Below are 27364 nucleotides of genomic sequence, written 5' to 3' on the forward strand. Positions count from 1 at the left end.
CTTCAAGTGTCTGACTTTATAAAAGAGAATAATAGTATCAGAAGTGTCCTGTGACTACCATAAAAAATATTCCGTATCCACTGGGTCGTTGCTAACGGTTTGTTAGGATATTCCTGCTGGAAGTAAGTCCATCTGGTCTGAGGCTGTTTTTCAATTCCATGCTTCTACCTCCCAGAAAGGTCTTTTTAGGTAAAGAGGCCATCTAAATAAATCAGGAGAATTAATTTTAGTTTGTGTCTTTCTTAAAAGAAAAGCAATAGTAAAATGGTATCTTATGTAATCACTTTATGGAGGATTGTAATCTGTATCAGTGTCTTAAATACTTATTTCAGGGGTGTTTTCTTCAAAAAGAGGTAACTTTATACTTAGGAAAAAACTATATAAATGTTTCTCATGCTTTAATTTGGTTATGACAAAACCCTGCACCAAAATTACTAACATCTATTTACATGTATAATATCAGAGTGTTCTATACAAAATAAATTATATTTCTAACTTGTTAGAAGTATATTAATGTCTGAGCACCATGCTAGTGCTCACATATTTACACATATTTCTCATTTAATTCTCTCAATAACCCTATGAAGCCTGTAGTAGTTTTAATTTTTTTTTTTTGAGACAGAGCCTCAAGCTATTGCCCTGGGTAGACTGCCGTGACATCATAGCTCACAGCAACCTCCAACTCCTGGGCTTAAGCGATTCTCTTGCCTCAGCCTCCCAAGTAGCTAGGACTACCACAACACCTGGCTAATTTTTGGTTGCAGACCTGGGCTGGATTCGAACCGGCCAGGTCTGGTGTATGTGGCTGGCACCTTAGCCACTTGAGCTATAGGCACCGAGCCTGAAGCCTATAGTATTGACTTAATTGACAGATACAGAAACGAATTGGAGAAATTAAACAACTTGCGAAGGGTCACAGAGCCTGTGAAAGCTGAGCCCAGAAGTCTGACTTTAGAGCCCATGGCTATGACCCTTATGCAGTGCTGCTATGAGCCATATCCTTCATACCATAGGAGGCAATGGAGCTTCTAGCTGTCGTCCAAGGAATGAAAGCAAGCGCCTCCAGATGAGTCCACTTCCCATGAACATAATTCCTGTAATCAGCCAAAACACCCTGTGGTCCTAAAAGAGAACACAGAGTTCATTTCAATCACAAAAGGCTATTAGAGATAAAATTTTATATACTATAATTGCCCCAGAGTTTAAAAGAAGCCTTTTAGGCAGGGTATGGTGGCTAATGCCTGAATCCTAGCACTCTGGGAGGCCGAGGGGGGTGGTATGCTTAAGCACAGGAGTTTCAGACCAGCCTGATCCCATCTCTACTAAAAATAGAAAAACAAGCTAGTCATAGTGGCACATGCTTGTAGTCCCAGATACTCAGGAGGCTGAGGCACGAGTTTGAGGTTGCTGTGAGCTATGACGCCACAGCACTTGTGGCCAACAGAGTAAGACTCTGTCTCAAAAAAAAAAAAAAAGGAAAGATTTTTATTAGCCGTGCAACTGTCCCATAGAAAGGAACTAAGAATGAGTGCCTTGATTACACCTAGAGACCCATAGTTAGAGAGTAAATCAGAAGAGAAACATGATTTTAAGTTTTAAATATTTTTAATCATCTGTAAGCCAAACATAACTGCTTTTATTTAGTTTCTTTCCAATCTCTGTTTACATACATATAAATTTTAATAGTCATAATTATAGAAAACAGACAACACCAGCTCCCGGACAGTGAGCTGAGGTGCTTGGGGCACCAAGCACGCCAGAAATATTTTAAATCTTCAAGGGAAATAACAAAAGAATCTGTAACATCATAAATGAAATTTTTGGCTTAGGGATATTGTGAAAAAATTACTAAGACACTGAGGGCATCATGAACTGAGAGAGAGTGGGAATCTCAGACTTATAGTAAACATTTTCCTCACCATTATTTTCAGAATGGTAATCTTGCAGGGCAGAGTTTTTAGTTAATGCATTATTGCACAGAATTACAGAATTTAAATGTAATCTCTCACCAAAAAGGAATCGGACCTACAACTATGCCATTCGCTGATCTCATACACAGACCGGTTAGCTCCAGTGACTGAGCACTCACATCTTCCAAGATAGCCTGTTGCACAGTTGATCACTATTACTGATGGAGCTCATGTCATTTACTAAGCAGAAATTTGCCTCCTTTTAAAAATAATGTTAGAGGTAAGAAAATAGGTAGGTAAGTGTTAACATGAGTTATTTTTTGGATGATGAACACATTTTAGTTATCCAAATGAGGGCCTTAATTAAGTAAAAGTTCTGTTTAAGTAAGATGTTAGCTACCTAAGGAACTATTAAAAAAAGAAATATTTTTTAAAAAGATGACATACAAGGTTACTGTTATTCTTCACTGTAGATTGGTTATGTAGTTCCCCACATATCAAAAGTCTATGTCCAAATATGGTAAAACTGAGAGGTAAGCTAAGTCAGAGGCAAACCAAACTCGAAATCCCATGTGCTATTAAAAACAGACAGCACCAGTGTGAGACCTCTAGGAGATCCAGGAAAGGCACAGCATTTGAGAGCTGATTAAGTGCTCCCTCTGCTATAGACATGGCCTGCAGGACTGAGGGTATGTGCCTTCTTGTCTAGCATTTAACTTTCTTTCTTTCAGTCTTGGGACCCTATATCTCCCCCCACTATTTATCTATGTTACCTAGAAACAGTTTGTCTGGCCAAGAACATCTAAATGTGCCAGAGGTTACAAAAGTACTAAAAACTGATGGGGATGTGTGGGAAGTACCTTAAAGCCAGCATGAAGGGATGATTTGAGCATCAGAATAATAACAGATTATAACTCACTGACTAAAACAAGATTCCATGAATCCATATTAATATGAATGAATAAATAAGTAGGAAAGAATGGAACGCTTTACTTTAAATAGTGGTACTGCCAGCAGTGGGCTAAATGGACATCACGTGTCTCCTGATGGGATCACTGTAAAGAACATGCTGACAAAATGCATACCTAGAATTTAATAGTGAACACAGGGAAAATACCTGACTTCTGTTCTTTGCGCATGTCGAGGCCTTGAAAGACAAAGGTTGAAGAACTTCCCTCAATTAAGGAAAGGGAGGGGACATGCAGCTATATGTAACATGTGATCTACGATCTCCTGTGTGATAAAGAGCACTACTGAGACAAGTGGCAAAATCAGGATAGAGTCTACAGGTTGGAAAAATAGTGTTTCAATGTTAATTTCCTGACTTTGATAACTGCTCTAGAGTTACAAGAGAATGTCCAGGTTTAAAGAAATACAAACTGGAACATCAGGATGCAGGTGCAGCATATTTGTTCTTACTCTCAGATGGTTTAGGAAATAAAGTGTCCCTATAGATGACAAAGCAAATGTGACACGATGTTGGTGTTGGGAGAATCTGCTCAAAGGCTGTGTGGGAATGCTCTCACTGTAAGTGTGTAAGTCTGAAATGATTTTAAAATAACAAGTATCAATTTTTTTCCTATCTTAGACTCTGCTAGCTAGCTACATGAAATTTGGCGTCCATGAATTTAATGAACATTTTAGTTATTCTTCAGGACACCGAAAGATGTGTAATTTGTAATTCTGATGAGCTACTAGTCTGAATCTTGTTCACTCAACCACTGAGCAAGCCAAGCTTACCACCACCAACTCATTACAAACGGGTTGCTCTCTGTCTAGGATGGCACATATCAAAACTACCAGAGAGGAATTTTAAAAAACTGCCCTTTTTTTGGAAAAATAGGCAATTAAGTGAGAGAAAGATATTAAATATAAAATGGAGTTGGCTTTTAGATTGTGTACAAAAAAACATGACTCTTAATGATTGGGAAGAAAGACAGGAACTTGTACAAAAAGTCCCATAATCTTGTAAAGGTCTTAGGTCTATATCCTTTTGAGAATGTCAAGGGTCGGACTATATGGCACAAGATATTCTGGTTACTTCTGAACTTTCCAGTGGTTTAAATTTGGACCCAAACTCCCAGTGCTGTGGTCCACAATCCCCAGGCCAGGGACCAGTACAGTCCGTGGCCTGTTAGGAACTGGGCCACACAGCAGGAGGTGAGTGAGGGATGCTTCTTCCCCATAGCTGGCATCACCGTCTACAGACTGGAAAGGTCTAAGCTCTGCCTCCTATCTCATTGTCTCCTTTCTCCCACCTTGGTCTGTGGAAAAATTTGTTGTCATCCATGAACCTGGTCCTTGGTGCCAAAAAGGTTGGGGACTGCTGCGCCAATAGATTCCTATCACTCTTAAACCAAAGCTGAACCCTTACCGTGCTCTGACACAGCTGACACCATCTCATACTCACGGGTCTTTGTGACTGACTGCTCTGCCATTCCACCTGACCCATTCTCTTTGACCACTCTGGCCTTCTTGCTGTTCCGTGAATAAGCTCGGACCATTCCTGTCTCAGTCTTTGTATCTGTGGCTCTATGGTTCCCTGCACTTGGACACTTTCCTCCAGATCTCCCTATTTTCTCTTCTTATTCAGGTCTCTCCACCCAGATGTCACCTCCCTCCTTAGAACCACTTTCCTTGAATGCCCCATCCCTAAATGCCACTTGTCCCACTACCCAACATTCTCCATCTCCTTACCTGACTTTTCTCTGAGGCACTTATCCCATCACATACTCTCTACGTTTAGTATCTCCTTCCTGCCCTATAATGCAACCTCCACAGGGTCAGACACTAGTGCACTACTAGGTATGTAACAGCACTAAAAGCCACTTGTGAAATAAATGAACAAATGTATTGTGTTTTTCATTTATATTTTACCATAAGGAGCATTAAAAGTAAGTAATATTGTGTTTGCCTCGAGGATGTTACAACTTGTTGTAGATTGTGAACAAATAATTCCAAATTTGAAAAATGTGGCAGATGGGAAGTATAGAATTATTTTGTTACATACAGTAAATTGGGAGTAATTTTACTTGGCAAATTTGGGGGTGCAAGTAGCGAAGGGACACCTAAGTTGAGGGAGTGTATGTGAGAAGGAATACTGAGGAAGCTGCTGGCCAGATGAATGTGCAGGAGCAGCAGGCCAGGAAAAGCTGCACAGGCCAAAGCCACTGAATAGCTGTATGCAGAAGAGTGACATAATCATCAGGTATTTTATTGTGTTTATATTGTATAGATATTATACACATCTATATTGTGTAGACATTGTATTATATTGTATTAGATATTATATTGTTTTGAGATAGTGTCACTCTGTCACCCTGGGTAGAGTGCCGTGGTGCCATAGCTCACAGCAACCTCAAACTCTTGGGCTCAAGTGATCTATTGCTTCAGCCTCCCGAGTAGCTGGGATTATACGCATGCACTGCAACGCCCAGCTAGGGTTTAGATATTTTAAAGACCACTTTTTAAAAGCTCATAGTGTTCCTGATGAGAGATGATGTGGATGTCAGCCATAGAGAGAAAACAGACCTGTCAGCCTAGGTAGGACACAGAATCCAGTGACACTTTCACATTATCTAGAAATCTAATGGTAAGATATTCTCTGAAAATATAGTCAGCCCTCTGTCTCAGTGGGTTCTATATCTGCAGATATGGAGGTCCAGCTGTTCTGGACCATTTTATAGCACAGACCTGAGCATCTGTGGATTTTGGTATCGGCAGGGATCCTGGCAGGAACACCCCACTCTCCCAACACTAAGGGCTAACTATACCACAAAGCTGTGGTGATACAAAAAACTCTGGGAATTCAGTGTTATATTAATATGGAAAGACATTAGAACAAAGTGGATGTGCAAGTCTTTGGGTTCATAACTTATTTCCTAGCTTTGTGCATGAGAGTGAGTTACTTAAATGTTTTGTTCCCAAGTTTTCTCATCCACAAAGTAGGGGATAATACATCTATTCACAGTCGCAATTACTGAGCCACATAAAGTATGCAAACTGCCAGGTACGTGTTACTAGACACTTAAAGTAATAATTAAAAGACAAGAAACCCTCATTAACACTGCCTCATAGCGTGACACTATTTTATCAAACCTTTTCTATTTTTAGTCATATTTTAGGAAACAACCATGTGCTATACCACGGTTCAACAATAATGCCTGAATTTGAGTTATATCTTATTCCGTGGGAGTATACAAGTTATTAGACTTTTTGTTTTTTCTAACATTAAAAAATTAATCTTCAAAACATTAAAAAATAAGCCCTAAGTTAGTAAAGTAAGACATTCTCACCTCTTCAAGAGAAGATTCCAAATTCATTCCAAAAGCAACTCCCATTAGTCCAAAGAGCGAAAGAGAGAAAGTTCCCATGGTTAGCTGTAGGTTCAACCTCATCATCACATTACGGTGGCTGAAGAGAACACACACTTGGATCAGATGAGCCCACTAACTATGTACGGCACATTCACTACATCATCCATTATAGACCACATGGATCAAATCATCTACACCCCTGCTCCCCCCAAAATAAAAAAACTCCATAAACTTTCATGTAGGATATATAAATAATGACAGTATTATATAATTCCTTCCAAAATGACAGTTCCTTAAAAGCTTCATTATTTTATAAAGAGAATGTTTACTGTTTTATGTAATGCTTTCTTACCTGTCCAGATTGATGAAAATAATACTTTGTGAATCATCAATCAGCACCCTAAGCTCTCGAGCTTCATTGGAGAGGTCGTCAGCCAATCGGTGGTAGTTTTCCAACAGCAGCTCCATCTCTTCTGCATGGTCAATCCCAGTACTGCTCTTTTCACTTCAATTGAAAGAGTTAAAATAACTAACATACCCCAATGTGCGCATTATATATTTCGTACCCAAAACTTCCTAGATTAGTGTATGATATTCAGCCACCAGTGGAAAAGCTAGCTGTCCTCTGCATCGTTGTGACTGAGGCCAGTCCACAAGTAGCCACGTCAAACAATCCTGAACACTACACAGATAAATAGAGGACAGAGGTTCCATTTTCACAGAGATTAGTTAATCTCACTGGATCCCATGGCTTTAATCCAGGAGGCTCTCATGTAAATATATATTACCAGTTTAGGAAAATCCAAAGGTGTGAATGCCAATGATTAGTGCAAATCCCAAACTACCATCAGGTAAAACAGAACACAAAAATGAACATAAAGAGCATTTCCTTTCCAATGTGCATATGTGTCATTTTCATATATGAAGAAAAATGCTTTTGAATGTCTATATAGTTATTTTGCTCCAAACCTACTGAGGAGGAGAAGGGGGAATGAAGTACCTTGTGTAAAATGTACTTAATCCTAAAGTGTATTAGAGACAGACAGGCTAAACCAAAGCAAACAAGAGCTTCTGCTGCTATTAATATATCCATCTGCTATCTACCAAATATTACACAGCCCTTTTTATCTTTTTTTTTTTTTGTAGAGACAGAGTCTCACTTTACCGCCCTCAGTAGAATGCCATGGCGTCACACGGCTCACAGCAACCTCCAGCTCTTGGGCTTACATGATTCTCTTGCCTCAGCCTCCCGAGTAGCTGGGACTACAGGTGCCCGCCACAATGCCCGGCTATTTTTTTGTTGCAGTTTGGCTGGGGCTGGGTTCGAACCCACCACCCTTGGTATATGGGGCCGGTGCCCTACTCACTGAGCCACAGGCGCTGCCCAGCCCTTTTTATTTAATATTTTCTTATAAAGAACAAAACCAAAATATTACCATCTATATTCACCCCACCAGCCATGTGAATTTCTTTCCCTCTCTCTCACTGTACTCTGTAGGTAAGATATTTCAGTAGACGTGTGCACTGATTTGGTGGTTAGTCCCTTGAAGATAAAGAATTGTAATTGTGTGTTTACTTTATATTCATCAAATTTCAGGAGTGCTGGGTATGCAGCAGGCACACAATACATCTTCATTAAACTGAATTAGATACAACACTGCACAGGGAAAAGGTAATACATCTGAGGATGAAAAATGTCTGCATTCTGTATTCCAGAAAAATGTTATGTTCTTTATGAAAAATTATTTTGAGGAGGAAAAGATGGGAGATTCACCCTAAGGAAATAAATGACAAAGCATGATTATATGCTTACAAGACTTGAGGGTCACTCCATTTTGACAGACAGAGCTCTTCTAGCAACTCTTCTTCATCCAAGATCTCCAAAATTGACTCCTTGAAAATTTTAATATCTGTTTCTAACTCCGATAAACTGTAAGAACAGTTACACAGAAATGATCAACAGCATAAACTTACAAGAACATTTCACTATGAGAATAGTACCTTCCACACAAGAGAAAAACACAACTAAATTCAAGTGGAGGGGGGAGGAGAGGAGGCGGGAGAGGGGAATGGTGCGTTCTTTCCTAACAGGCACCATGTAAGGATGTATGGTACACCTCCTGGGTGAAGGGCTCAACTCAAACTCCAATTTTATCTAGCAAATGCATACAGTGTAACCTAATCTTTGGTGCTCTCATATTAATCTGAAATTTTAAAAAATGGTGCCTTTTAGGGTTACTTTTTTGTTTTTGAGACAGAGTCTCCAGCTGTCACCCTGGGTAGAGTGCTGTGCTGTCATAGCTCACAGCAACCTCCAACTCCTGGGCTTAAGCAATTCTCTTGCCTCAGCCTGCCAAGTAGCTGGGAGTACAGGCGCCTGCCACAACACCTTGCTATTTTTTTTTTTTTTTTTTTAGTTGTAGTTGTCGTTGTTTGGCATTCCTGGATTTGAACCCGCCAGCTCAGGTGTATATGGCTGTCGCCCTAGCCACTGAGCTATAGGCACTGAGCCAAGGGTTATCTTATCATACAAATTAATTAAGATTATTATTTTTAATTCTGGAATGCATTATGATTAAAAAAAAAAAACAGGGCCTTTAGAGGGACACAAAAGTGGATTTGAATTCAGATCTGCCATTTATTAGCTGTATTAAGTTTAGGCAAGTTACTTAAACCGTAGTTTTCTCATCTTTAATATCAACTACTGAAAGAAAGTTGAAAGAAAAACAAGACATCACACATGTCAAAGAGCCTTACATAGGATTTCAACTAAGCTACTTTCCTACTTTAAAAAGTTATAAAACGAGTTGGTCAAGTGATGTGGGGGCCGCTAGGCCTCTCAAGATGGCGGTGTGCATCGCGGTGATCGCCAAAGAGAATTACCCTCTGTACATTCGCAGCGCTCCCACAGAGAATGAGTTGAAGTTACGCTACATGGTGCACACATCCCTGGACGTGGTGGATGAGAAGATCTCTGCGATGGGGAAGGCATTGGTCAACCAGAGGGAGCTCTACCTGGGCCTGCTCTACCCCACGGAGGACTGTAAGATACGGCTACGTAACCAACTCCAAGATGAAGTTCAACATGGTGGTGGACTCTCCCAATACAGCCCTTCAAGACAATGAAATCCGCAGTATGTTCCAGAAGCTGCTTAACTCCTACACAGACGTGATGTGCAACCCCTTCTACAACTCGGGACCGCATCCAGTCCAGGGCCTTTGACAACATGGTGATGTCTATGATGGTACAAGTCTGTTGAGCAGGAGCTCTGCTGCCAGCCATCTTGGGAGCATCTGCATGTCACTATTGTGGAGACATCTGTCATTGTCTCTTCCTGATGTGACGTGCTGCTTGGGGGCAGGATCTCATGCACGGTGCATCTCAACTAAAGGTCTTGTGAGGTAAAACTTGGCTTTTCCCTTCTGTGTCTACAGAAGATGTAACTAAGGAGAGTTCAGCTAAAGACCTCTTGGGCATGTGGGCACAGGAAGCTGTCCTCATTCAGCAGAAGGGTCAGGGCCACCTGGGGCCCAGAGAGCTCAGAGCCTGCGGGCAGGTGACCTCTGGTGCATGTGGCTAGCTCGTGCCCCTACCTCTGCCCTTGCTGTGCCTCCCTCGCCCCCGTCAGCCAGATAGGTGGGGAGTTCTATGGATGTTGGCCTCTTGAGCCAAGAGCCAGCCTGGGATGTAGAGACCACAGCACTTCATGAGCCTTTCTCCTCTGGACTTGGCTTCCATTGTTTGCATCTGACGCATGGTCTGGCCTCCGCCTTGGCCTCAGGAGGAGCTGTCATGAGACGTGGGAAGCCTTGTGGACCCAGGTGTCTAGCCGTCTGCTGCTTGTGTACAGGGATGAGCAGGTATGAAGAGCCCCTGCCCATTTGCCCCGGGAGCTGGGCTGAGGGTGACGCGCTGCCACTGGGTCTCAACCTGCTAGTCCTGACCCCTGTGAAGTCCAGGTGACAACAGGGAGTACAGTGACAACCCACAGGATCAGGGGAACGACTTGGCTGTGTGGTGACTGCCCGGGGGTGGCAGAGGTAACAAGGACCATGGTCTCCAGTGCCGTTGGCTTCCTAGAGTTGAGCAACCCAAGAATGGGCCATGGAGGAGACACCTCCAGAGGCCCCCCTCCCCTCAGCCTCCCAGAACTGAGTTTCTCCAGGCCCTTTAGGAGGGAGCAGCAGGGGTGTCTTGGGGAACAGGAGGCATTGGTGGGTTAGCCTGAGAATGGGGGGGTGGGCTTTTCTCTCTGTACCTTTGGGTTGTAGTCCCATCCATCAGGTACAGTATTAATTTCATAAATTATGGAATAAGAACAAAACAAAACAAAAAAAATTATAAAACAACGAATTTTAATAATTAAAATCAAACATGGCTACTTGGGAGGCTGAGGCAAGAGAATTGCCTAAGCCAAGGAGTTGGAGGTTGCTGTGAGTTATGATGCCACAGCACTCTACCAAGGGTGATAAAGTGAGACTCTGTCTCTAAAAAAAAAAAAGTAAAATCAAACATGGCAATGAAGGCACTAGAGTACATCATAGAGTAAAAAATGTCATTACCATTAGCAAGGTTAGTTACTATTTAAAAAAGATAATTATGCTAATTTTATGTCTGAATTTTTTCTAAACATTTCACTGTTAAAAGACTACTAAGAGAATTTTAAGAAATTTGTGTCTAACTCCCAACTTGGTATATCATCCACATTTATTTACCTTTTGCCATTTTGTAGTAAGATGTGCAGTTTGCTTCTGTCTACGGAGGAGTGTTTGGGATCCACTAAAGCTTCCAGTGTCTCAAGGATCAGTGGCTGCAAAATGCTAAGTTTCCCCTGAAGGGTGTTGATCTAGATAACAACATGACCTTTCATAAGAATTAAAACAATCTTTTTAGAATACTTAGGATCAGTGAGCCCTCTGATTAAATACAGAAATCTCTAATAGCTAGACATGCTACCAACATTTCAGAACATACTCATTACTAGAATGCCCATTCCAGATGATGCAAAAACTACTTCTCCTGGGTTCAAAGAACCACACATAATATCATCAGCAGGCTCAGATTTGGTTGACAAGGAATTAACTCCTCTAAGAGTTTTCGTCCTACAGACATTTATTATGAAATGAATGACTACATTAATTAATTAAAATAAAACCTGCCATTTAATGGTTAAACACACACTTTGTATTTGGTTAAGTGATACCTATGTTCTTTGTAAACAGAATTCAGAATTCCTATAAAAAAAGCTCTTTAAAAAACTAAAACATAACCTAGAATAAAAAATAAAACAAATCAGCGTAAAGTCAAAAGCATTTTCTAATTAACAAACCATGATTTGATATTTACCAGATATGCACTGATATAGCTATAAATAGGTAAATATTTAAAATAGTGAAAATTTTCACACCAATTGGCAAACAGCATAATACTAACTGAATTGAGCAATAAAATGAATGAGTAAATTCCAGCATGCACTGTTCATTTCAGAGGCACACTAACTGTAAGGGTAAGACTTTTTATTGTGAGAACTGCAGTCCAGTGTCATGGGCCTCTGCAGACATCGTGTTTAGTTCTTAAATGGACATCCTTCCAGGTTCAGAAGTCCATGGGTGGGAAGGAAGACTGGACAGCCAAACTAAAACAGACTACACTTTTTTAGTATGTAAGAGAGATACCAAACTTTCTGCCCAGTAAGGTGTGGACTGGGGTAGCAGTTGGGGCAGCTGCTGTGGGTCATGGACTATCTGTGGGGCACAACTACTCATGGTCTATCATGGTCCCTCAGGTGGGTTTGGGGAGCTCTCATTTGAAAACTTATCCTATCTCTTTTCGGTGGTGGCTAGCCTTGCTTTTATACAGTGTTCTTTCAGAGGAAATCTTCGCAGAACCCCATTTAAGGGCAAGAACACGTATCTCAACAGACAACCTGAGCTCCCTCTCTGTCTGCCCCTCCGTCCCACCTCTAGACAGCAGATCATGGCAGGCCAGCCCCTCTCCCACCCTTCCTGCTCCCTTATCAAGAACCCTGCCTTTCCTTTAGCTAACAGCATGAGCTCCTGCTCCCGAGAGCTTACTCAGCCTGTGCAGCCTGTCACTGACCATTATTTGTATCTTTTCTTTTCCTCTTTTTTCTCTGCATAGCAACTGGGCTGTCACTACTCACCATCTCATTGGCTGGTATTAGCTGGTACTGTTGCCTCATGAATCTGAGCAGAGAGTGTAGCTGTCTGCTCCAGCAGAGCAAGGCAGACAAAAGAGAAATTTACCCCAGTGCCCAACCACCTCATGTCATTCTCTTTTCCTCTTTATACTCCACTCCTAGCACCAACTCTTGCATGTAGCCAGTACTTGAAAAGTGCTATCCTGACTAATAATGAGAAGAAAAGACAAGGGATGATTTGTAGGGTCCAGGAAAGCAGAGAACTACCCTTGTTGGGGGCCTGACAGGATCCCCAGACATCCTAATGACCATCATTTAATGGGACGTCATTAAAAGGATTATGTGTGGTTCCTATGTCAATCTAGGCCTAAAACAGAGGCATCGTTTAGCTGCTTCAAAGGATTGCATAAAGAATGATTTGATGAATAATTTAATAAAATACTTATTATATATAAAACACTTTTACACATGAAGAATAAAATGGGTTACATTTAGAATTTTTTTGATTTATGTATGAATTTTTATTTTTTTTGAGAAAGAATCTCACTCTGTTGCCCCTGGGCAGAGTGCTGTGGCATCAGCCTAGCTGATAGCAACCTTAAACTCCTCAGTTAGGTAATCCTCCTGCCTCCGCCTCATGAGAAGCTGGAATTACAAGTGCCTGCCACAAGGTCTGGCTAATTTTTTCTATTTTTAGTACACATGGGGATCTCCCTTGTGCTCAGGCTGGCCTTAAACTCTGACTTCAAGGGATCCTCCACCTCAGCCTCCCAGACTGCTAGGATTATACAGGAGTGAGCCACTGTGCTTAGCCTGACTTATACATTAATTTTTATCACACTTGGATGAATAACTGTTTGTATTATTACCTCTCAATATAGTTACAAAACTGCATAAAGTACAGTACACTGCAAGCACACTTGCAGTGTGCTTCACTGACCGCCATAGCATGATCCCTCAGAGACTCTCTAGTTCTATTTGGTGGGTCACAAAGTTTGTGAGTCCTTACAGATGTTTTTGTTTAGGGGAAAGGATGTGGTCAGGGAAAGTGATTTAAATAATACCAACTTGTCTTTTTATTCACTAGCATTTTAAACCCAAAATAAACTCAAGGAGCTAAACAAAAATAGACTTACCCAATATTGCAGGAGTGCTTCTATAGCTCTAAACTCAAAAGGTAAAGGGTACGTGACAAGTTGGCCCTCTCCAGACAACTGTGAAGGAAGTTCCCGGAACAGCCACTGCTCTAAATTTAAATTACGATAATCTAGTATCAGAAGGCTCTCTGGAGTTATCACAGCTTTCAAATACTGTAAAAACAAAACCCCCCAAACATATAAATATATGTATATGCACACACAAAAGTGGCAGAGCTGTAGAAAAAAAAATATTCATAAAATAGGAATTAACATTTTACTAATTTTGGATTAAGACTAACCCAAACCAGTGTTCATTTGGCTTTTCAAAAAAATCAAGGCATTTTTTTTCCCAAAAAAGAGACCTAAAATATATGTAAGTCTTAATACTGCTAACTCACTTTCAATTAGAGTTGGAATTATTCACACAAATTATGTATTTATTAAGACTTCCACGCCTTTTGTTATAAGGGCTTTGCTGTCCGTACTGAATGTGTCCTGCTATTGCTCTTCCTATTTTTTCAATAAACTTTGTTTCATGTTTGCCTTACCAAAAATAAATAAGTAAATAAATAAATAAAACAAAACAAAAAACCCCAAAACCTTCCAGAATAACCATGGAAAAAAAAAAAAATACCAAACAGGATAAAAGAACAAGATACGGTCTCTTACAAGGCAGGGATTAAGTAGACTTTTAGAAAAGATTTAATCATAATGAGTTTGGATCAAACAAAAACGTTTCCTTTTTAAAATACCAAAACATATGAAGCTAATCTGAGATTAGAAAGATAAAACATAGCCTTACTGCTCTAAGATAGGATAGTATGAAATTAGAAAATTTTCTGAAGAGAACAACTAGCACCTTTTGTTAAAAGTAGATAAAGGAGCCCAGTAGCCCTTCTATTAATGATACAGAAATTAAAGATGGTTTTGTTTTTTTTTTTTTTTTTGAGACAGAGTCTTATTCTGTCGCCCTAAGTAGAGTGCTATGGCATCATAAACTCACAGCAACCTGAAACTCTTGGGTTCAAGTGATTGTTGCCTCAGCTTCCCAAGCAGCTGGGACTACAGGTGCCGGCCACAACACCCAGCTAGTTAGTCTTTCTTTCCTTCTTTCCTTTCTCTTCTTCCTTCCTTTATTTTGGCAGGTTTTGGCCAGGGCCGGGTTTGAACCTGCCACCTCCAGTATATGGGGCTGGTGTCCTACTCCTTTGAGCCACAGGCGCTGCCCTAGTTTTTCTATTTTTAGTAGAGACAGGCTCTTGCTCAGGCTGGTCTTAAACTCCTGAGCTCAGGTGATCCACCTGTCTTGGCCTCCCAGAGTGCTACCTTGCCTGACCAAAGATGATTTTCTAAATGATGAAAATTTTTATACAAAAGCTGAAAGTGCACAGTGAACACATATCTCCACCATTTAGGTTATACAATTAACACTCGCTAAATTTGCTTTATCATATACCTGCTTACCTCTCCGTCAGAGACATTATTTTAAAAGATGCTAGCTACTCATAACAAGAATAAATGTTTCTGGGGAATATCAATTGGGAGAAGACTATTCATTTTGATGAAATATATTTACCTGTCTATTGTTTTTAGAGATCGGAGTGGGTTGCTCAGGCTGATCACTAAAACTCCTGGGTTCAAGTGATCCTTCCACCTCAGCCTCCTGAGTAGTTAGGACTATACAGGCACATGCCATAGTGTCTGGCTCATTTTTGATTATTTTGATTAACCGTAGGTAAAAATCACAAACCCCTGCCCACTATAGGGCCAGTATCACTGAGACTTGTGTCTCCTTGTCTATTTCTGAACCCTAAACTTTAGCTCACCAAAATAATATCTGTATTCATTCCAAATTACTGAAAAAAATCTAATTATATCTGGCATGCTCTGAGTAGGCATGGGAAAATACAACATATTTTAGAAAGTTTTCCATAAAAGTAAAAATTTAGGTTTATAGGCCAGGCACGGTGGCTCAGGCCTTTTTGTTGCTGTTAAACAGTCTCACCCCATGCCCTGAGCAGAATGCAGTGGTGTCATCACAGCTCACTATACCCTCAGACTCTGGCTGTGGGCATCTGGCTGCCTCAGCCTCCAGAGTTGCTGGAATTATAGGTGCTTGCCAAGGCACCGCTGGGTTTTTTATTGTTATGACGAGAGTCGGAGTCTCTCTCTTCTCAGACAAGACTTAAAAGCCTGAGCTCAAACTATCCTACTGCCTCAGCCTCCCACAATGCTGGGATTACAGGCACGAACAACCCAAGCTGGCTCATGCCTTTTATCCTAGCACTCTGGGAGGCTAAGGCAAGTGGATTGCTTGAGCTCAAGAGTTCAAGACCAGCCTGAGCAAGAGCAAGACCCCATCTCTACTAAAAAACTAGCCAGGCATTATGGTGGGCACTTGTAAGCCCAGCTACTCAGGAGGCTGAGGCAAGAGGATCACTTGAATTCAAGAGTTTGAGGCTGCTCTGAATTCATCACTGCTCTCTGAGCTGTGATGCCATAGCACTCTGCCCAGGGCAACAGAGTGAGACTCTTGTCTCAAAACAAACAGTTATAAAATGTAATGGTATTCCGGGCGGCGCCTGTGGCTCAGTTGGTGAGGCGCCGGCCCCATATACCGAGGGTGGCGGGTTCAAACCCGGCCCCGGCTGAACTGCAACCAAAAAATAGCTGGACGTTGTGGTGGGCACCTGTAGTCCCAGCTACTTGGGAGGCTGAGGCAAGAGAATCGCTTAAGCCCAGGAGTTGGAGGTTGCTGTGAGCTGTGTGAGGCCATGGCACTCTACCGAGGGCCATAAAGTGAGACTCTGTCTCTACAAAAAAAAAAAAAAAAAAAATTAATGGTATTCCTGAGCTATTTGGAAAACCAGAATATGTTCTTGGTACTTCAGGTTATACCATACATACACATAACCACATATAACTGGAAACATGTTTATTATAAATGCAGATTCTTTCTCTTATAATTTCTGGAACTAGAGACTAAACTCAAACAAAAACAATGAACATTATAGTCAAAACTTTTCCAACATAAAACAGCGCAGTGTTAGGCCAGCTGACCATATGTATATAATGTATGTAAAATGAGTTCTACTCAGGATAACATATTAAGTTGTAAAATATCCTTCCTTTCACATAAGTATTTTTATTCCAAAATTATTTTTAACCTAGATATTGATCAAGGTAGGAAGTAACCTTTATAATATTGTACTAGAAAACCACAGAAGAAAATAAAATCCTTTTACCTCCATTCTCATGATAATCCTATTGTTTCTGGTGGTGATACTCATTACATGCTGAAATCTCAAATCTCTGGCTTGAAGACCTAACTCTTGGTATAACTCAGTTTTCTTCTTTTCTATAAAGGAAATAAAGAGTGGGCTAAACTAATAAATTAGAGTTTAGGTTTTTATATCAGAGCATTCCTCACACCACCATCAAGATATTTTACTTATTTTTATTTTTTTGAGACAGAGTCTCACTTTGTTGCCCTCAGTAGAGTGCCATGGCATCACAGCTCACAGCAACTTCAAACTCCTGGGCTCAAGCAATTCTCTTGCTTTAGCCTCCCAAGTAGCTGGGACTAGAGGTGTCCCAGCTCCACAACACCTGGCTATTTTTAGAGACAGGGACTTGCTGTGGCTCAGGCTGGTCTCAATCCCATGAGCTTAGGCAATCTACCTGCCTTGGCCTCCCAGAGTCCAGGCATGAGCCACTGTGCCCGGCCTTTATTTATTTATTTTTTTTTAGAGATACAGTTTTACTATGTCGCCCTCAGTAGAGTGCTGTGGTGTCACAGCTAACAGCAATCTCAAACTCTTGGGCTTACCAGTGGTTCTCAACCTTCCTAATGCCGTGACCCTTTAATACAGTTCCTGTGGTCGCAACCCACTGGTTGAGAACCACAGGCTTAAGGGATTCTCTTGCCTCCGCCTCCCAAGTAGCTGGGCCTACAGGTGCCTGCCACAACACCCAGGTATTTTTTTGTTGTAGTTGTCATTGTTGTTTAATAGGCCTGGGCTAGGTTTGAACCCAACAGCCCCATTGTATGTGGCTGGTTGACCTCTAGTCCCAGCTACTTGGGAGGCTCAGTGCCCAAACCACTGAGTTATGGGTGCCGAGCCTAAAATGAGTCTTTTTTTTTTTTTGTAGAGACAGAGTCCCACCTTATCGCCCTGGGTAGAGTGCCATGGCGATCACACAGCTCACAGCAACCTCCAAATCCTTGGGCTTAGGCGATTCTCTTGACTCAGCCTCCCAAGTAGCTGGGACTACAGGCGCCTGCCACAACGCCCGGATATTTTTTTTGTTGTTGTTGTTGCAGTTTGGCCAGGGCTGGGCTTGAACCCACCACCCTCGGCATACGGGGCCGGCGCCCTACCCGCTGAGCCACAGGCACTGCCCATGAGTCTTTTTAATAACCCATTTTTACCTCAAAAATGTACTTGGACTAAATCTGGTCAAACTAATTATTTTCTTCTCTTATTCATACTTCATATAATTCTTAGTACTTATAAGTCCCTTGTGACTAATATAAAAACCACAACTATGGGGCGGCGCCTGTGGCTCAGTGAGTAGGGCACCAGCCCCATATACCGAGGGTGGAAGGTTCAAACCTGGCCCTGGCCAAACTGCAACAAAAAAATAGCTGGGCATTGTGGCAGGGGCTACTCGGAAGGCTGAGGCAAGAGAATCGCCTAAGCCCAAGAGCTGGAGGTTTCTGTGGGCTATGATGCCACAACACTCTACTGAGGACAACAAAGTGAGATTCTGTCTCTAAAAAACAAAAAAAAACAAAAAAGAAACTAAAACTATGCATCATTAGAACCTACAATACAATTTCTAGCTCTAGAGATAGGCCATTTTTCTTGAATATGAATTTATACATAACTACACCTTCTATTTTAATCTCACTACAGCATCATTTCCAGTATTTTAAATCTATACTACACTTGATCTCAGCCAAAAGGCCGAGAAGCGATAGTATTTTAAATCTATAAACAGATAAGCTCAGCCAAGTGTGGTGGCTCATGCCTGTAATCCTAGCACTCTGGGAGGCCAAGGCAGGTGGACTGTCTGAGCTCACTCAGCCTGAGCAAGAGTGAGACCGCGTCTTCAAAACATAGCTGGGCATCACACAAATATAAGAGGGTCCTTATCTAACAAAAGCAATTAATGTAACCTGCTTCTGTGTACCCTCAATGAATCCCCAACAATAAAAAAAAAAAATAGGCATTGTGGTAGTTATGACACCATGGCACTCTATCGAGGGCAACAAAGCAAGACTCTGTCTCAAAAACAAACAAAACAAAAACAACAAAAAAACCCCCAGATAAACTCAATTTTCTTTGCTTTTTAACTTATACAAAATGAAAACATTCTCAGATTCTACTACCTGGAAACTAAATTTATTACAGGATAATGCTTAACAGATGAGAGAAAGTCAAGAAATCACACTGACTGTAGTATCTGTTTTGTTTTGTTTTTTTGTAGAGTTTCACTTTATGGCCCTAGGTAGAGTGCCAGGGCATCACACAGCTCACAGCAATCTCCAACTCCTGGGCTTAAGCGATTCTCTTGCCTCAGCCTCCCAAGTTGCTGGGACTACAGGCACCTACCACAACACCCGGCTATTTTTTTGTTGCAGTTCGGCTGGGGCCGGGTTTGAACCCGCCACCCTCGGTATATGGGGCCGGCACCTTACTGACTGAGCCACAGGTGCCACCCCTGACTGTAGTATCTGTAATTGCATACACCTGTAACAGAGCTGTACGCAGAACAGTGATTTTCAACTGGTGTGCCATAAAAATTTTTAAAGGTCATAAATTATTTTCAAGAGAAGTTCTTTTTACTTCTCCTTGATCAATATAATTTAAGTGTGCTGCAGAAGTTTAATTATAGGTTCAAGTGTACCATGATACCAAAAAGGTTGAAAAACACCGATGTAGAACAATCTTTTGAAAGCAATACAGAGCAAAAAATACCTAAAATATTCCATTAGGATTTTTAGCAATGGCAGGAACAGGATCATGTGGCTGGAAGCGAAGGGGAGATCTGAAACTCACAACTGAAGTCACATAGTAAAACTAATACCTAGTTCCACTTTAAAAAGTAGTTATCGGGGCGGCGCCTATGGCTCAGTCGGTAAGGCGCCGGCCCCATATGCCGAGGGTGGTGGGTTCAAGCCCGGCCCCAGCCAAACTGCAACCAAAAAATAGCCGGGCGTTGTGGCGGGCGCCTGTAGTCCCAGCTGCTCGGGAGGCTGAGGCAAGAGAATCACTTAAGCCCAGGAGTTGGAGGTTGCTGTGAGCTGTGTGAGGCCACGGCACTCTACCGAGGGCCATAAAGTGAGACTCTGTCTCTACAAAAAAAAAAATAAATAAATAAATAAATAAAAATAAAAAGTAGCTATCCACAGACAACAATCAGCAGGAGAGTTCCACAGGATTGCCATCAGTGACCTGTTCTCCCAGCTCTTTCATCACCGACTGCAACGTCAGTGGTGTTATGTGATTGTGCCTTAAACATGCTTTAGCACAGTGGTTACCAACCTGTAGGTCACGACCCACAGGAACTGTTATTAAAGGGCCGTGCCAGAAGGAAGGTTGAGAACCACTGCTTTAGGAGAACCAACATGAGGAAGGCAGTGAAAAGGTGAGACTAACAAGGGAAACAAACGGGAAAAGGGAGTGTGTGTGTGTGTATGTCTCTGTGCTCCAGCTCTAGGCCAGCCTCTGCTTCCAAAATATTCCTTTCATATTCTGTTATAGCGAAGTGAATTCTGCCAGAAGAAAGCAATTCTGGGAGAATACGCACAGTCTGAGTATTGCCAGTTCCAATTAGGACTGATAGATAAATGCTGAAGAAAGATCTCCTTCAACATACCTGCATACACAAAGAATATGCTATTCAAAACATACAATTTCGTGATTTTCATCAGAGTCACCATTTTAAAAAGTGATTTAGAATAAAGATACTCACCAAAAGAAGTAACATTTCCTTTTCTGTCAAATTTTGTCTAAAGATAGAGAATAAAAATTATTATTCTCAAATTAGCATATTATTTATGGTATAATATCCCCAAAATACTGAAATGCAGTTATTAATCATAACTGACCTACTTTAGATTGAATCTAGTTGTAAGTTAAGAGTTGCAGGAACAAACACAATCAAAAAACTTGTTGCCTTTGCTAGTACAAATACGACCTTGATTTAACTTCCTTTATTGATTCCCCTAGAAATATGATAAAGGAGTATCACTTGTATTATCGTGGAAACATGCTTATGGTAAAAGTGACTACTGACCTGGTAGACTGGACTGGACTGGGAAGAATGTGAATGAGTTATAGATATGGGGTTGAAAGCAATAGCTCTGTCCTTTCCTGAGAGTGGTGGCTTTTGTAGCTGGCCATGTTTGTCACGGAGACCCTGGAAGTTGTCCCTCTGAGATGGTTAAAAGAGATACTGGCATTATGCACCTTGGGGCTTCTAAGCCAAGGTGGACCTGACATCTACATTTGAGAATCTTGTCTTGTATCTGAGGGGCCTGAGGCGGCCCTGGATGGCTGCAAGGACTTCTTTTGAAGAGGAAACACTTGACAATGCCCTGCTGGTTGTCTTGTCTTTTATCCTTCTGAGGAGACGGGAACCAAGTGTGCTGTCCCATGACTAAATATCTATACAAGGCTAAGAAGTCTCTCTGACAGGCCTTGCAGAAACAATAAACAATAGACCTCTTCTGTTAGTTTGAGAAGAATACAAGATGGAAAATGCACCTATTTCCTGCAGAATAGAGGAATATTTTTCTGTAATACTTATCTACCTTCAAGTTTGAAGTTTTCAAATTATTTAAAGACGGCTTAATAATAAAGTAAAAAAGGGAGATAAAACATGAAAATAGGCGGTGCCTGTGGCTCAGTGAGTAGGGCGCCGGCCCCATATGCCGAGGGTGGTGGGTTCAAACCCAGCCCCGGCCAAACTACAACAACAACAACAACAAAAATAGCTGGGCGTTGTGGCGGGCGCCTGTAGTCCCAGCTGCTTGGGAGGCTGAGGCAAGAGAATCACGTAAGCCCAAGAGTTAGAGGTTGCTGTGAGCTGTGTGACGCCACGGCACTCTACCTGAGGGCGGTACAGTGAGACTCTGTCTCTACAAAAAAAAAAAAAAAGACATCACAAACTGTAATTTTTTTAACTGTTTACTTTGTAACTAGCTTACTTTTGAAAACTCATTATATCTGATAACACCAACTGGATTTCTTAAGTATTCTTGGTAGACAATTATTTCACCTAAAAAGAACCAACTTTCATTACTTAACATCTGACCTTATATTCTTAAATTGTTCTTTCAGAACAATGAACAACAGTAATGTTTACCTGCGATTCTGGGAGTTATCTAGTTCTGCATAGTTTATAAAGAAAAGTTCTTATGTTCATAAGCATAAACAATCATAATAATAATAGCTAATATATACTGGATGCTTAGCATGTGAGGCACTATCTTAAGGGTTTATATATTAATCCTCATCATAACAATTTCATAAGGTAGGTTATTCTCAGTTTATAGGAGAAAACTAAAGCACATAGATGTCACCATCTCTTGTCCAAGTCTACTTAGTCAACAGTGAGAGGGCAGAGCTTAGAACAGAACTTAAGATATCTAGGCCAGGCATGGTGCCTCCCACCTGTAATCCTAGCACTCTGGGAGGCTTAGGCAGGTGGACTGCTTGAGCTTACAGGTTTGAGATAATCCTGAGCAAATGCGAGACCCTGTCTCTACTAAAAATAGAAAAACTGAGGCAAGAGAATTGCTTGAGCCCAGGAGTTGGAGGTTGCTGTGGAGTTATGATGCCAGGGCAAGATGACTGCTTGAGACTCTGTCTCAAAAAAAAAAAAAAAAAAAAGAACAAGATCTCACTCAAAGGAAAGAGGAAACACTATTCTTTCAATCAAACTTTTTCTTCTTGAAAAAGTAAAACCCTGTAGGTTGCCAGAATATTACAACCAATTCCTATAACTTTCCCCTAGTCACCTTTGTTAACATTTTGCCCCAATGACCTATTTCTCTTTTAAAAATACGTGTGTAATACATGTTATTTTATTCATTCATTTTCTGAACCATTTCAGAGAAAGTTACACAGATGAAGACCCTTCAAGGTACACACTTTTTTTTTTTTTTAGACAGTAGGTCTTGCTCACCCAGGCTGGGGTATAGTAGTAGTGCAATACAGCTCACCAAAATCCCCAATTCCTGGGCTCAAGCAATTTTTCTACCTCAGTCTCCATGATGCCTAGCTAATCTGGGTTCTTTGTACAGGGATCTCATTATGTTGCTCAGGCTGGAAGTCCTCACCTCAGCATCCCAAAGTCCTGGGATTACGGGCATGAGCCACTGTGTCCAGCCAGCAAGCACTCTTAAAAACTACATCTTCAAAATGCTTCTATATAGTACCTTGCAGAACACAGGTTCAAGCCCCTTTATGGTTAACAGCCTTCAAAATATACTCATGGAGGACATCTTGGGTGTCCAAGGAGGAATTGTGATTTGAATGACCTGATCCAGTATTAAAAAAAAAAACAAACTCCACAGTCAATAACAAACTTTTAAGTTAAGCAAATCTAGCAGGCACTCCGGTCACTTGCTAGGCACAACAGACAGACAACATGACATACAACCATAATGATTCATTACAAAAATCAAAATAGGTCGGACAAACATCTGGAGTCCTAGCACTCTAGGAGGCTGAAGGGGGAGGATCAAGACCAGCCTGAACAAGAGCAGAACCCTGTCTCTACTGCGAAGGTAGAAAAAATTAGCCAATGTGCTAGCACACGCCTGTAGTCCTAGCTACTCAGATGCCTGAGGCAGAAGGATTGCTTGAGCTCAGGAATTTGAGGTTGCAGTAAGCTATGATTGTCTAACTATAATCCAGCCTGGGTGACAGAGTGAGATTCTATCTCCAAAAAAAGAAAAAAATCCCACACACACAAAAAATAAAAAATAAGTAATATTCTGGCCAATAGTCCAACTCAATTAACTTACATGGGAAGCACTTTCTGTAAGTTATCATACTTACCACAGTAAATACTGGGGCTACACTGGCTAACGTGGCTTGAGAGACATCAGAAGTTCTAAATCGATGCATTTCACCTGAAGAATGAATTAAGAGAATTCCTTGTAATCATACAATTGGCTTTCACATACAGCTAAGATATAACTGTCAAAGTATGTGGAGGCTTTCAGAGTACTTTACTATTTTTTGAGCTTTTTTCTATAGGAAAAAGAAATACTCTTGTTAATTTTAATATTTGTAGATGATTACCTTAGGTTTGGCAGGGAATGATTTTAAAAAGTAATGGCTCAGGTGAGGAATTAAATAACTTATGTATCCCTTTTCCCTTTCTAATTACTATTGATATCTCAAAAGATGAATAAATGTAGGATAATATTTAGAAATAAACTTATCCTACATCAAGCACACAAAGTAAATTCAGTGTGAGTTTAAAATGACATGCTTTTCTTCCAGAGGCTTAAGAGGCTTGGACCCCCCTGGGTTACTCACAGAGTTAGGCTTTTTTGGAATTGTAAAAATTCCTTAGGCCTTTTCTCTGAAGCAGTATACCCCGTGAAGCCTGAGATCCAAGGGCATGCCGCCCTTCCTCAGAGATACGGGCCAGAGGGTTGACATATGTTAACAACATATTGTCAGAGGTCTATAGGTGCTCTGCCCTGAAGGAAGGTCACAGTCATTACTTCATACTGAGTAAACTGAGTGAATGCTTGAAGATATTCTTCTATTAACTCTGTTCCCCTATGGCTGTTTTCGTCTTTGTGCCCTGCTCGGAAAACTAGTCACTGTTTAGAGGAAGAGATTTACTATACAAGTGGTTACATTGATATGATAAATATTTCCTTTCAAGTTAAAATTCAGCTAATAGATAATGGATTAGGTGTGTACGTGACTGGAAGAGTATAAAACTTAAACTTGGAATAAAGAACTTTGCTATATGCCATCCCATGGTTTATAGTCTGTTTCTTGACTTAATAATTACAGGAGCGAGTTTACACCTACAGCAAAGCTGCTGCTTGTTTGCGTCTCGGGTCACGCAACAATAAATGCATGACACAGTGCTCTGAGATTTAAAAAAATGTCTGGCCTTCCTTTTTGCATGATTTAAAAGGCTCTTCATGCACATTACACTGGTAGATATTATGAAACCTACAAATTTTACTTTTCCACATAAATACTTCATAATGGATACTTATTCCACTGAACTGGAATGTGGACTCCACCCTACTGGAAGGCAAATCTTTGTATGAAAATGAGTCTATTTAGAACATGTGATTAAACTGAGCTGAAGTGGGCAGTAAAGTATAATCAACTAAATTTAATGATCAGGCTCGGCGCTGGCGACATGCCAGCCCGGGCCTGATAAACAACAATGACAACCACAACAACAACAAAAAAAATAGCCGGGCGTTGTGATGGGTGCCTGTAGTCCCAGCTGGATGGGAGACTGAGGCAAGAGAATCACGTAAGCCCAAGAGTTGGAGGTTGAGTGCTGGGAGCTGTGACGCCACGATCCTCTACCAAGGGCAACATAGTGAGACTCCGTCTCAAAATAAATAAATAAATAATGATCAACAAATGACACCATTTTATGCTTTCAAAGCAATCACACTGACTAGAGAATGTGTAAATTCCCATTTCTGATCTTATTCTTTCCTGCTATATACATGTAATGATTCAAATAATTTGTTAATATCTGAAGTTTCTTCCTTTTACAAAATACATGCTATTCCCAGCACTCTGGGAAGCCAATGTGGGTGGATTGCTTGAGCTCACCAGTTCAAGACCAGCCTGAGGAACAGCAAGAAACTCCGCCTCTAAAAAGTGAGGCAAGAGGGGCAGTGCCTTGGCTCAGTGGGTAGGGCGCAGGCCCCATATACCAAGGGTGGCCGGTTTGAACCCAGCCCCGGCCAAACTGCAACCAAAAAATAGTCGGGCTTTCTGATGGGTGCCTGTAGTCCCAGCTACTCGGGAGGCTGAGGCAAGAGAATCACCTAAGCCCAGGAGTTGGAGGTTGCTGTGAGCTGTGATGCCACAGCGCTCTACCCAGGGCAATAAATTGAGACTGTCTCTTAAAGAAAAAAAAAAAAAAGTGAGGCAAGAGGATCGCTGGAGCCCAAGAGTTTGGGGTTGCTATGAGCTATCACCCCACAGCATTCTACTGGGGGCAAGAAAGTGAGACTCTGTCTCAAAAAAACAAAAAATAAACAAACAAAAAAAGCCCCCAAAATACACTATTGGTATAAGAGTAATCTGAATAAAGGCAAAAGGCATTTAGTAATTAGTCACAAATAGAGTTTGACCAGGATTCTGAATTTCAAGGCTTGTCCTAAAAAGTTCCTCCGGCTTCTAAAACTGGGTTCCCAAGCATTAGGAAAGAACAATTAGGAAATGCTCTCCAGTAAGCCTGGGGAGCTTATGGATGATGATGGAGAGTTCCCTTGGGAGGCTTTTTGAAAACACAACTGAGAAAAAGTATGTGAAGGCCAACGGTGTAAGTGACCCATTTCTGTCTCTGAGCAATATCTGTACTCACATTTGTGAAAATCTTGTCAATATGCTCCAACATTTGGTGAAAAAATAAAAACAACTCAAGATTCCTCCCTCACTCCTGTGATCCCTTTGGCTACTAACTTGTACAGCACTGTATTTGAAAATAAAATTGACTGGATCTCAGAAGCAAGTCTCAGTCAGCATGTGATTTCAAAGCTTTTATCCTCACTTCTAGGTGCGTCCCATCTATTCTGCATGTAAATGTGTCCACAAAGAAAACAGAAGACAGGGAATATAAATAATTATAAAAAGAAATCCCAATCTTAACTTAGCAACTACTATGATGAAGGATGAAACTCTTTTTTTTTTTTTTTTTTTTGTGGAGACAGAGTTTCACTTTATCGCCCTCGGTAGAGTGCCATGGCGTCACACAGCTCACAGCAACCTCCAACTCCTGGGCTTAGGCGATTCTCTTGCCTCAGCCTCCCGAGTAGCTGGGACTACAGGCGCCCGCCACAACGCCCGGCTATCTTAAAAAAAAATTTTTTTTTTTTATTCCCCACAAAAGCACTTAGGCGGTTGTTACCTAACACACCGTGAGAACATCGTAAATGGTTCCTATTATCGGTTGCAGAAGAAGAAAGAGGGTCCGGCAGGGCACAGTGCCCAGTCAGTTTCAGTGCCCAGGACCAGCTGACAAGACGCCCGAGCGCCCCGCTGCACCCTCCGACAAGGAGGCCGAGATCTGTGGAGGACTCGGGGCAAGCACAGCCGAACTGGGTCGGGGACTTAAAGTCGCTGCAAGACCAGTGTCCGGGGACTGAGGTGGGAGCGGGGACAGTACCTGCCGCACGGAGCCGGTGGGGCCCGCACGGCGGCGAGGCCCGGCTCCTTCCAAGTAAGTCGGCTGCGCGACCGCAGGCAGCAACGGGACGAACCACAGGGGTCAGGTCCAAGGCCGAAGCACACATGGTCCGCCGGGGCAGTCTTATCGCGCGTGGCAGGAGCCAGGGCAAGCTCCGTAGGCATTCCATGGCGCTGGAGCGAGGAGTAAGCAGCAGCCGGACTCCAGCCCTTCTTCATGCCTGACGGTGGCTGCTCTGCCGCCACCACTTAGAGCAGCACTACGGCGCCACCGCGGTCGCTGTATATTGGGCATGCGTGGAGCGCGCCGCGTCTGCGTGCTATTTTCCACGCATGCTCAGAAGGTGCCCTTGGGTGCCCTCTTGAGTGCGGGGACCCCTGGTAGTTGGAGTTCTGTACCCGCCCTTGAAC

General features: G+C 41.7%; 1 protein-coding gene and 1 pseudogene across 3 annotated transcripts; one reads left to right on the forward strand and one right to left on the reverse strand.

Annotated features, from left to right (window-relative positions):
* Positions 1-63: 63 nt before the first annotated feature.
* MRS2 (magnesium transporter MRS2) lies at positions 64-27237 on the reverse strand. Of its 3 annotated transcripts, XM_053602066.1 has the most exons (11): positions 26934-27237; positions 23603-23676; positions 20508-20544; positions 16772-16884; positions 13524-13697; positions 10943-11073; positions 8040-8156; positions 6579-6731; positions 6206-6323; positions 1009-1122; positions 64-202 (listed from the first exon to the last, which is right to left on the reverse strand). In XM_053602066.1, exons 1-11 carry the CDS (start codon positions 27121-27123, stop codon positions 92-94), a joined length of 1332 nt encoding a protein of 443 aa, XP_053458041.1. In that variant the 5' UTR covers positions 27124-27237; the 3' UTR covers positions 64-91. The 3 variants fall into 3 exon arrangements, with proteins under 3 accessions (XP_053458041.1, XP_053458043.1, XP_053458042.1); XM_053602068.1 differs by lacking the exon at positions 16772-16884 and having other exon boundaries at positions 13524-13633; positions 26934-27228; XM_053602067.1 differs by lacking the exons at positions 16772-16884; positions 20508-20544.
* LOC128593750 (trafficking protein particle complex subunit 2-like protein) lies at positions 8631-10933 on the forward strand (annotated as a pseudogene).
* Positions 27238-27364: the final 127 nt, after the last annotated feature.

The sequence above is a fragment of the Nycticebus coucang genome, chromosome 9, assembly GCF_027406575.1.
Source record: "Nycticebus coucang isolate mNycCou1 chromosome 9, mNycCou1.pri, whole genome shotgun sequence".
In the NCBI taxonomy this organism is placed as follows: Eukaryota; Metazoa; Chordata; class Mammalia; order Primates; family Lorisidae; genus Nycticebus; species Nycticebus coucang.